This window comes from Malaclemys terrapin, chromosome 4 (genome assembly GCF_027887155.1).
Source record: "Malaclemys terrapin pileata isolate rMalTer1 chromosome 4, rMalTer1.hap1, whole genome shotgun sequence".
NCBI lineage: Eukaryota > Metazoa > Chordata > Testudines > Emydidae > Malaclemys > Malaclemys terrapin.
Window position 1 is genome coordinate 124,250,343 of NC_071508.1, and position 11,080 is coordinate 124,261,422.

The 11,080-nt window shown below is 42.5% G+C and overlaps 1 protein-coding gene across 2 annotated transcripts; it reads left to right on the plus strand.

Moving 5' to 3' along the window:
- The first annotated feature begins 1,107 nt into the window (after positions 1 to 1,107).
- Positions 1,108 to 10,020, plus strand: LYSET (lysosomal enzyme trafficking factor). 2 transcript variants are annotated; one of them, XR_008444882.1, is made up of 3 exons: positions 1,108 to 1,292; positions 4,892 to 6,187; positions 6,970 to 10,020. XR_008444882.1 is itself a non-coding variant. In XM_054027887.1 (2 exons), exon 2 carries the CDS (start codon positions 4,908 to 4,910, stop codon positions 5,301 to 5,303), a length of 396 nt encoding a protein of 131 aa, XP_053883862.1. In that variant the 5' UTR covers positions 1,108 to 1,292; positions 4,892 to 4,907; the 3' UTR covers positions 5,304 to 10,020. The 2 variants fall into 2 exon arrangements, 1 of the variants encoding a protein (XP_053883862.1); XM_054027887.1 differs by having other exon boundaries at positions 4,892 to 10,020.
- The last annotated feature ends 1,060 nt before the right edge of the window (positions 10,021 to 11,080 follow it).

Genomic DNA, 11,080 nt, shown 5'->3' on the forward strand with positions numbered 1-11,080 from the left:
TCACCACAAATGCTCAGTTTTGCCAAAAAGGGGCCGGGGGGAGAGGTGAGCTGTAGGGTTTAGGGGGGCAAGAGGCGGACTTGGACCAGCCCTGTGCGGGGGAGGAGGGAGCTTAGGCAAGTGAATTGGGCTGGCTCCGTGGGGCGGGGGGAAAGGGTGAGGGGGCTCAGGCCAGCTCCATGTGGGAGGCTGTGGGGAGGGAGAGGGGGCATGGGCCAGCTCTACACAGGGGGCTGGGGGAGAAAGGGAGAGGTGGCTCAGCCAAGTCCGTGCAGGGCTCAGGCAAGTGGCTTGGCCAGCTCCCTGTAAAGGAGGGCAGGGGGAATATACTCATTCTACACAGGCTTCGTCTTCTGGCCTAGCCAGGGGTGGGACCTCAGGGGGAAGAGGAAGAGCAAGGCTGAGGGGCAGGTGGGACAGAGTGCTGGTGCTCCTGTGGGGCCCCCCAAATTGGTTGGGGTCCCTGGGCACAGGCCCCATATGGTAATCCACCACTGGGCCTGAGGCTTGTAGTTTGGGAGGGACAATGCTGCTCCCTGCCCCCAAACTATACCCATGTTAATAAGTGGGGGGCATGGCTCCTCTGGCACCAGTGCCCCCCCTTCTACAAAGTCTCGGGCACACTTAATCACAGCTGAACCCCTTAAAAGACACCCTGGAAATCAACTCTTTTCATAAGACTGCTGACTAGCATTTGTTGAGTTCCAACCACCTCCAGCACGTTTTCACTGGTTATACGTCTATCCACTGCTTCCCGGGACAGCGACCTCCAAAAAGGGATGACAGTGGGAAAACCTGGGTCACAGTGATGATTGGGAGCGATCACGGGGGTCAGTTGAAGCCCTGGTGAGACCCAGAGAGGCACTAACAATCCCAGGGAGGGCTACAGCCCTGAGTCTATATGGAGCCCATGAGAGCCGCAAGGCCCAGCCCAAGAGCCACCTTGGGCGCGCTCTGGCAACCCAGGTGGGCCTCCAGGCCCAATCCAACATGGCAGCGAGTAAGAGTTCTTTCCTCTACCCCCTCCCCCGTCACGTGCTTAGCCGGCGGGACAAGGCTCAGTCAGAGCTGCCTGTGCCCCGGAAGTAGGGCAGAGTACACCGGAAGTGGAAAGCCTCCATTCCCGGAAGCGCAGGTGTTCCGGCCGGGCGGCTAGTGGCCAGAGGGAGATGGCAGCTGCCCGGCGCAGGAGGCAGCGATTGAGCTGGGCGGCGGCTCCGGCCCCCTCCCGGCGCGGGGGAGCGGGGTGATGGGATCGGGCCGCTCGCCCGCCGCCTTTCCGGTTGAGGAAGGTAGGAGAAGCCGCTTCTCACGGGGCGGGGAAGGGAGCGTCGCTGCCGGGCGGGAAGCTGCCCGGGGTCGGCCTGGGAAAGCCGCCAGGGTGGGCGAGGCAGGCACACGCTGCGGGGAAGAAGGCTCATGGGGCTGCCCCAGGCACGCATCCGGGGAGGGGTCTAGCGGGGAGTGAAGCGGGTGCGTAGGAGACATGGGGAACGGGAAGACGAGGACCCACGTCTTGGAGGGGAACCAGTTTCGTGAGGGGTTCCTGGGACCGGGCCTGTTCCCGGGTGCGCTCCTGCGGGTTGGAGCGGGAGCAGCCCGGCGCGGGTACGTAGCCTGGGGGTGGCCTCTCTTCTAGGGGTCTCGCTGTGGGGTAGGGAAGATTCTTATTTTCTTCATCGCTTCAATTTCATCGTGCTGGGTCTATGCCACTCACAAATGACTAGATGGTGGATCACTGCCCCGAGGAGCCTACAGGCTACATTTAGTCTCTTGCATTTGCTCCTTACACCTGTAGAGTTTTTAAAGGTATAGCTTTTGGCTATTATAATACATGCAGCTTATTAGAACTGACTCAGTTTTGTGGAGGCAGCATGATTTAGTGGTCTGACTCAGGAACGCCTGAAAGCCCAGCTCTGCCACGTGCCTGTTATATGACCTTGGTAAGCCACTTCATCTTTCAATTCCTCAGCAAGAGGGGAGTGCTGACAGTAAGGTTTCCTTAGCTAAGTTTCCTAAAGACCTATATTATGGAAGTACTACTGTTTTTTGTTGACATCTTTCACTGAAAATCCTAGGACATCTTCCAACACAAATATGAGCAGCATCTAAAATTAGTTCTTCAATGTAAAACTGTACATAGATAGTATCAGAGGGGTAGCCATGTTAGTCTGTATCCACAAAAACGAGGAGTCCGGTGGCACCTTAAAGACTAACAGATTTATTTGGTTTCAGAGTAGCAGCCCTATAAGTCTGTATCTGCAAAAAGAACAGGAGTACTTGTGGCACCTTGGAGACTAACAAGTTTATTTGAGCATAAGCTTTCGTGGGCTACAGCCCACTTCTAAGGTGCCACAAGTACTCCTGTTCTTTTTGCACGTTTATTTGGGCATAAGCTTTCATGGGTAAAAAACACATGGGTTTTTTTAAACTTGTTTTTGTACATAGATAAACATCTCTAAACTAAAGGTGGCAACAAATGCCATGGGTGTAGAACTTGCACATGAAGGGATTTGCAGTAAAATGAAAATCATCAATCACAAATTTAATTTAAATCTAGATTTCATCTGAAATGTGTGTGTGAATGTAATTCTTTAAGTCTGGGCTTGTTCCATGTAACAACATATTGAAAGTAATCACAAGTTTATATTTCCCTTATATTTACATAAATATATTAAAAGAAAAATAATGGCTTAATTATTGGGGAAGTTTTGTGCCCAGGACTGAAACTGGGGCATCATGCAAGTTGCAGGGGACTATCTGCAGCCGCTTGATTTCTGTGGGAGGGTACCATATTTTAGCTCTGTGGAGTGATTTCTGACCTAAGTGTAGTTTGAAGTCTCATAGTCATTTAGAAGTGACTGGTGTTTAAGATCACATGTTGTTTTTTTAGTCAGCAGTAACTTGTGCTTTCTGACTGAATCTTATTTGGTGTGGGAGTGGAGGAACTGGAATAAATGTGTGGGTTTTTTAATACTAATTCTGGACACCTGTAACAGCTATACATAGAGAATCGGGCGATTCCAAGCAAGTAAACCAATAAATCATTAATTTTGGGGTTTCCAAGCAATGATCTCTGACTTTTCTAAACTAATTCAGAAGGAAGACTGATGTTCTGTCTGTAACTCCTGTGTGAAGAGAGAGGGCAGAAAGTAAAATATGAGTTAATTTTGTTAACTCTGAATTTCTCAGTTTTTGTATTGTAGTTTTAATTATATCTGTGAATTTATTTATTCAAGTTCCTTTGCTCCTTTTAAAAAGAAAATTACCAATAGACAACTATAAAATGTCTAATTACTGGAAAAACTAGACTGTCACTAAGCTGTTGGGTAAACATATACTCTGGCATTTTTAATGCAGTACTTACCCAATAGTTAACACTTCTTTTAAACTGTTTTGGATAATGTGGTGATTTAGAAGCATCTGATGGACAAATCTAATATATTAGAATGAGGCATTCTGCTGACTTGTTTGACTTGTACTTTTAAATAATGTAAATACATGTTACCAACTTGATAGGAATATCTGGAATAAAACCCTCGTTTTGTTTGGTTAAATAAATCTTCTAGCCACAATAAGTACAACTTGGCAACTTTCCAGCCCTGCCAATGTTCCTCTAGTTCAAGGCTGAGGTACAACTTGTATATCTGTCACCAAAACAACCCCTTGGGGTAGCTGTTTGGCATGGACACTGCGAGCTAGACAGCTGTTATAACTTTGTTAGCTATTCATGTTAAAATCTGTTTTCAGTATCTTATGTATTATAGTTCTAGTCTGAAAATATACATATTAGAAATGCTCTTACTAGGCACTGAGCCTCTGCAGTATTTCTAACTCTCAATAAAGAATCAATTATATTAAATACCTTAAAACCACTACCAATTACTCATTCAGACCCACCTCACATCTTTGTAATACTGTGCTACCATGTAACCACTTTCTGGCCCCTCTCCAAATGTCACAGAAAAAGGGAAAACCAGCAGGTTTGGAAGACTTAAAGTCAGATTCAGGTAGACCAAGGGTTGGTGGGTAGAGAGTAAGTTCTGAAGTAGAGGACCCCTCGAAGATTGTGTTACAAAGAGTTCTACCTCCTTTATATTGGGGGCATTCCAGCTCGGGCTCCTCAGATGGCCATGACTGCAGTAATATGGTTTGAGGATAGATGGAGTCTCAACCTTTTAGAACTGTAAAAGTCAAGGCCAGTGCTTAAAGCTCAAAGGAAATTAGTATAGTGTGTGGAGAACCAGGGCTAGGTGCTTCATATAAAAAATGCAAATTAAGAGAGTTCAGAATACATCAACCATCTTATAGGTGTAGCCCCAAGTAGGGCACATTACAGTAGTCTAATCTTGAGGCGATGAAGACATAAGTATAGCAGGTCTCCATCCAAAATGGGATTGCATTTGCCTTATCAAATGCAGATAGAAAAACGTGTCCTCTGATATGGCTGCTACCTAGGACCCCAACGTTTAATAAGATCTTAAATTGCAAACCTAAGTGTCACTAATGGCCATTTAGTTAGTATTGCTAGTACAAGTCTAGCCAGTTTTCTTAGCCTTGTCACAATTAATGCTATTTCTGTCTTGTCAAGATTGAGCCTCAGCCAGCTAGCCCTTTGTCCAAGCCCCGCTCTCCTGTAGACACTGGGCTATCCTTTTCCCTTTTCCAGCAGAATCACCATAAAGGGGTTATGTAATACTATCATTAGCATGCTGTTGTGGTAATGCATGACACCTTTAGTTTATGTAAAGAAGGGGGGGGGGGGAACCAAAATCCCAAACAGGATGTACTTGTGCAGTAGTTGCTAGTAGTTATACTGTCATACTAAGTAATTCATGACCCAAACACTGAATTATATCTGTGCTGAATGCTTGTCTTATTTTTGTTAAAGGTGCAGAGCATGGAGAATGATGAACTTCCGCCAGAGGATGGGATGGATTGGTGTGGGGTTGTATCTATTAGCAAGTGCTGCAGCTTTTTACTATGTCTTTGAAATCAATGAGACTTACAACAAACTAGCACTGGAGCACATTCAACAGCACCCTGAGGAGCCACAAGAAGGAACCACATGGACACACTCCTTGAAAGCACGACTGCTGTCCCTGCCTTTTTGGCTCTGGACTATTCTATTTTTAATACCATATTTGCAGATGTTTTTGTTCCTTTATTCCTGTACAAGAGCTGACCCCAAAACTGTGGGCTATTGCATCATTCCGATCTGTCTGGCTGTTGTTTGCAATCGGCACCAAACATTTGTGAAGGCCTCTAATCAGATCAGTAGATTACAGTTGATTGACACTTAATTCAATCTCCGGTTTCAATAGCTTCTTCAGGAATAACACCTATGTCTGACCTAATCACACGACTGAAGTTCTGACTGGAGGTTGGAAAGAGCCTTTCCTTTCAAATGGCTAAATACTGAACAGTAGTTACGTTCTTATTTTTTTTAATGCTTTTTTTAAAGCATGGACCCATCATACTAGCCAGAATAGCAGAGCCCTGTGAGAGACTTGATGCCTTATGATGCAAAATTGCCACCCTCCCTCTGAAGTATCTTGGGGAAGTATGCTTCTGCAATCATACTCCACTGTGCAAAAAAGATTACGTGCAAGCTTTCCCTTTGAATCAATGAAAGTGGACACTTTTGTGGTAAATGTAAAAGATTAGAACATGCTGATAAAAGCTGCATTTAACACATTACTTTGCTTTCTCATTTTTTAAATACTATTGCACGCTTACAACTCTGAATTATCTTTTAAAAAGATGAGAATGAAGTATGGCTGAACAGCTTTTTAGTGAGGATAGTCCTTTTCTCTCTGTCACTGAGTTACAGGCCACACAATACCATATTTTATTAGGCAGAAGCTGGGGAGGTGTGATGCCTTTAACATCTTTTCACTGATGCCAAAGAAAAGCTGGTAACTGGCAGGGGACTAGAGGTTCTACAAAACTCATTTTTCTTTATTTTCTTCTCCCTACTTTTCTCCTAATGGTAACTGAGTTCACTACTGTTGTGCTTCATTGCGTGAGTGGAACTAGAACAGCTTTTGGTGAATCAACTGTGCATTGGGGAACTACTATAAAAATGGGAGAATAAGATGTGTCCATCAACTCTTTGCTGAAACACCTGTGAGATGCAAACAAAAGGCTACAAGGATATCCAGTCTTTCTCCCAAATACTAAACAAGTGAGCTAAATAATCCCACTAATACAATGAGTACCAGACTTCTTATTTTCCAAAAACATGTAGAAGTATTATTGGTGGTTGTCCTATATCTTAATTTCACTCTCCATTTTCAGTGACCTTTTTGGCATAGTAAGTAATTCTGACAATTGGTTTACCATGCTATTAATTTACAAGCATAGATTCTATGGCAAGAAGGGATTATTGTGATCATCTAGTCTGACCTCCTGTATAAAACAAACCACAGAATGTCCCAAAAATAATTCTTAAAGAAGATCTTTTAGAAAAGCATCCAATCTTGATTTAAAAATAGTGATGGAGAATTCATCATGGGCGTTGGTAAATTGTTCCAATGGTTAATTACTTACTATTAAAAATGTATTCCTTATTTCCACTTTGAATTTGTCTAGCTTCAGCTTCCACCCATGAGCTTATATTATAGCATTCTCTGCTAGACTGAAGAGCCCATTATTAAATATTTTTTCCCCATGCAGGTACTTAGACTATAATCAAATCACTTAATCTTCTCTTCGGTAAAATAAATAGATTGTACTCCAGTCATTGCTTCCTAGGATGGAGTTCCCTATCATCTAAGTATGGCCTACATTCTTTGTTTCTAGATGTATAGATTTAGCTATGTTAAAACACTTATTTGTGGCTTGTGGCCAGTTTGTCAAGCAGTCATCATCAGCTCTGAATCAGTAACCTGTCCTCTTAATTATTTATCACTCCCCCAATTTGTGTCAGCTGCAAACTTTATCAGTGATGATTGTGTTTTCTTCCAGGTCAGTGATGTGCTATACCATAGGGCAAGAACCGCTGCCTGCAGAACCCCACCAGAAATACACCCGCTCGATGATGATTCCCCATCAAATTGAACCATCCTGTCTTAGTATGGCATATAGGCGTTTACTTGGTGGTCCCTTTGGTTTTAGTGGAACTCATTAAGTTTCTATTGTTGCTACACATTGTCAAGGAGTGCCCGCTAACCAAATTCAGCAGCAGGCTCTGAGAGTTCCATTTGGCCCCTGAGAACGCCATTGCTTGGCTCAGCAAATATGGAAAGGCTAAATAACGATTCTAGCCCTTGTGGAGATAAACCAGTGCAGGGCTGAGTCTTCCAAGAGGCAGAAGCAGTAGGCCCAAGCCAAGATAGTTTATACCCCTTTTTGTGTCAGTTATGTGAATTCCACTATAATTATAATAAATGTTAACATTCTACTGAACTGCTGCAGCAGAACATCCACCTGTTCTGAGACTGACTGGATCTTGGGGAGACTACAATCACTTCTCCCTCTAGCTCTGCTTTCAGCGTTACCATGTTTAAACACAGCAGCTAAAACATTCTTAAGCTTTCATTTGCATTTGGAGCAATTGTTTCTGTGGTTTTAAATGCCAACATTGCTGCTAAGAACTGAACATACACTCTACCCTTTACAAGAAAGCAAATGTAATAAAGTTCTAATGGCAAAGTGTAATATCTAAAGGAGTCTTGCAAAAGTGTTAAGCAGGAATGGAAGAATCAACCTTCAGAAGGCAGAGCTTTAATACTGTGATACAATTTCCTTCATTTTTTTAATCAGTTTAAATCCATATTCTTATTTTCCATGTTTCTAAAACTGGAGTATCTTCCCTACTTTCTATCATTACAGAGGGACCATGCAGATACCACTGAGACAATCGTTCCATTCATTGAAATAAGATGTTTCTAATATTGCCTTGAAAAATTCCTTTTGATTGTTTCCTCGTTAGCTTATCAGTGGAGCTTCTTCTAAGTGTTGGCTGGTAGCAGTCCCAATAGCTAGCTTTGTCGGGCTATATTTCCCAATGCTTCCTAGAATGTCCCTTTGTCTACACTTCTGGGCAACATAAGCTAACACTGTCAAGCAGAGTACATAGCTCATGCCACCTCTCCCTTCCCACTCAGAAAATTCAAACTGGTTCAATAAGTCTGAATCCTTTTCTCTTAAACTCTCTTCCTTTACTGTATAGGATGTGAGCCCCTGTGCTGATAGGTCTGGTTGCAATGGTGTAAGTAAAAAAAAAAAGTACATCTAGAACATGAATTTCAAAGTTGCCAGGTACAAAGAAGAAACTAGAGCTGTGCCTCTGTAGGGCAGGATCCTTTGCATAAGAATGGCCTATGAGGGAGGAAGTTTCAAGGAGTAACAAAAAAAGCAGTCTGATTCAATGTCAAGCAATCAAGTGGCCTTTCACAGATTAGTCAGCTCTTCTATGTAACGGGCTGAGCCTTTTTGGATAGGGACAGCATGATTTCAGCAGTTGATGTTCATGAAAGAAGGCAGAATCACTTTGTTTATACTAGGAGATTCAGAGAACATCTGCTGTGGAAATAGCTATGCATAATTGGGGCTATTTATGAATGATTTGATACTAAGAGGGCTAGTGCAGAGACTGCTCACCAATATTTTTACCACTCTACTGGCTAGACCTGCTTGGTGTAGGATTAGAGAAGAGGGTGGTAGAAATGCAGGGAGTTAGTCACCACCATTTCTAGCACCAAGGGAGCTGTGTCACTGGGAGATTTCCTTAAGAAATCAAAATGAATATCAAATTGTCTAAACAGCTACTTCAATTATAGAGTCATCTTTAAAAAGTAGTTTAACTATCCTAAAGGCTTTTAGATATTCGCTAGTGAGATTCTCACATTCATGTAGAATCACAGCTTCTTTCCTCTAGAAATTGCATAACTTTAGACTTTTTAAATAATCTTAGCTTGTATTAGGGAATTTTATCATTGGGCTTTAAATACTGAAAATTTTCTAAAAGGTGGAAAATAAATGAATTATTGTTAAGCTTCCAAGTTCATAATTATGGTGCAAAAGCTTCTTTTTGGTCACACTGTTCATCAGAGAACAGCTCCTATGAAGAATACAATAAGATCATGGGACTAAGACTACAGTTCTTCAACTTGCACTAGAAAATAGGAATTGTTGTAAAAGGGCACATGAGAGATCTGTGAAGTCCAATATCTTACCTTTGGTAATGGGTACAGTAAAACCTCAGAGTTACAAACTGACCAGTCAACCTCACTTGGACCCAGAAGAGCACAATCAGGCAGCTGCAAAGATGGGAGGGGGAAACGCAAGTAAAGTACTGTGTTAAACATAAACTACTAAAAATTATGGGAAAGCATTTTTCTTCTGCATAGTAAAGTTTCAAAGCTATATTAAGTCAATTTTCAGTTGTAAGCTTTAGAAAGAACAACCATAATGTTTTGTTCAGAGTTACAAACCTTTCAAAGTTACAACCTCCATTCAAGAGATATTTGTAACAGTGAGATTCTACTGTAATACTTGAAGTTTCAAAAACAGTCTCCTTTAAAAAAACAACACCCTGTTTGATAGGCCTTTCACTGCGAGGCTTTTTCCATGGCTATTTCTAGCATACGTATTGTTGTAGCTGGTTCTTGGGTCTCTTGTCCAACATTACATCCTTGTTGATCATCTCTGGTTTGACAACTTTACAGAAGTGGAGTTTGGTGTTCTCTTAGCCTTAAGAATGTATATTAACTACCAACTCTAGTCTGACCTCACCACACATGCATGGTGTAAACTAATGCATGAAAAATGAATTGTTTTAACGAACATCACGTGTTTCATTTTAAAAAGTTTGCATCAGCTATGGTTCTACTTAAGCCCTAGAATGCAAGCTCAACTCTTGCAAGTGACTGAGTTATTGTGTAAACTAGCAACTTGAGCATCTTATAATTGCTACTATTTTTTAAGACTGCATTTCTTGAACTTTTGTGTCTTTTGGGACTAAATGCATTGTGAATGAATAACTTTTTTAAACAATAAAACCTTTAAAATTTTTCTGGTTTGGATTTTTGTTGGCTGGGGGAACAAATAGATTGTAATTCTCACTGAGAAGTTTGAAATTCTCAAAAGATCAAGTTTGTGCATGAGTTCTTATCCTCCATAAGATCTTGTACTTGCCTTTCAAGAAGTGGGCTAGCGCTTAGAGGACAATAGATGCATTTAACACTAACCTAAATAAGTCTAGTCTCCATTCTATGGTTCAATGTTACCTATTTTGCTGATGCTCACTTTTTAATTTTGGTCTTTAGACTGCACTATTCCTCAAATATAGGCTACTCAGCACTTCCTCTTGAGTGGATTCATGACATTACAGTGGAATATTTTTCATTATGGACTAACACTTCCCTTTTCCATTATTCACTCCAGATAGGAATCAAGGCCTACTAGGGCAGCAGGCTCTGGCAGCAGCAGTCCTAAGGGAGTAAACACCAGGGAGAGCAGCCATAGTGGACAGATGCAGGGTAGGGAGTTAGGAGAAAGAGTGATAAGACAGCTGTTCAGCCATGCAGTTTACATAGGGGCTGAGGAAAAGTGACCCAGCTGGGTAAAGAGAAACTGAGGAAGCCTGCACAAGTGACAGAAAAGACCACATCAGAATTGTCCCGTGGTTCCCGAAAAGAGGCCCAGAGCAGTGGTGATGCAGGAGAGGTAATTGGCAGAAAGGCAGGACACTAGCAGCAGACACTGAGCTGAGAGAACATCAGGAGTAGTGAGTTTGGGGCAAGGCCAGTTTTGCTTGTGCTTATGTGGCAGTCTTCTGCTCCCTTGGCTGAGCTGAACTCAAGCAGTGGCTGTCACCTAGAGATCAAGGACTTAGTTTCAAAGAGTAAAAAATACTTTAAAGCATTTTTTTTTAAACCAACATCCCCAGAAACCAGGTAATCCAACAAGCTGTTCTGATACAGTGAGTTCACCTCCACTGCACATTCCTTACAGCAGCACACAGAGCACATACACTACACTCACCTCTAGCACAGGTAAAAGTAGCAGTTTAGACACTAAAGAACTTCTTAGGCAAGTAAAGACACTATCCTGTGACCACGTACCATCCACA

Bases quoted from the DNA above. Each gene is read 5' to 3' on its own strand.
- LYSET (XM_054027887.1), top strand. From the start codon at position 4,908: ATGATGAACTTCCGCCAGAGGATGGGATGGATTGGTGTGGGGTTGTAT.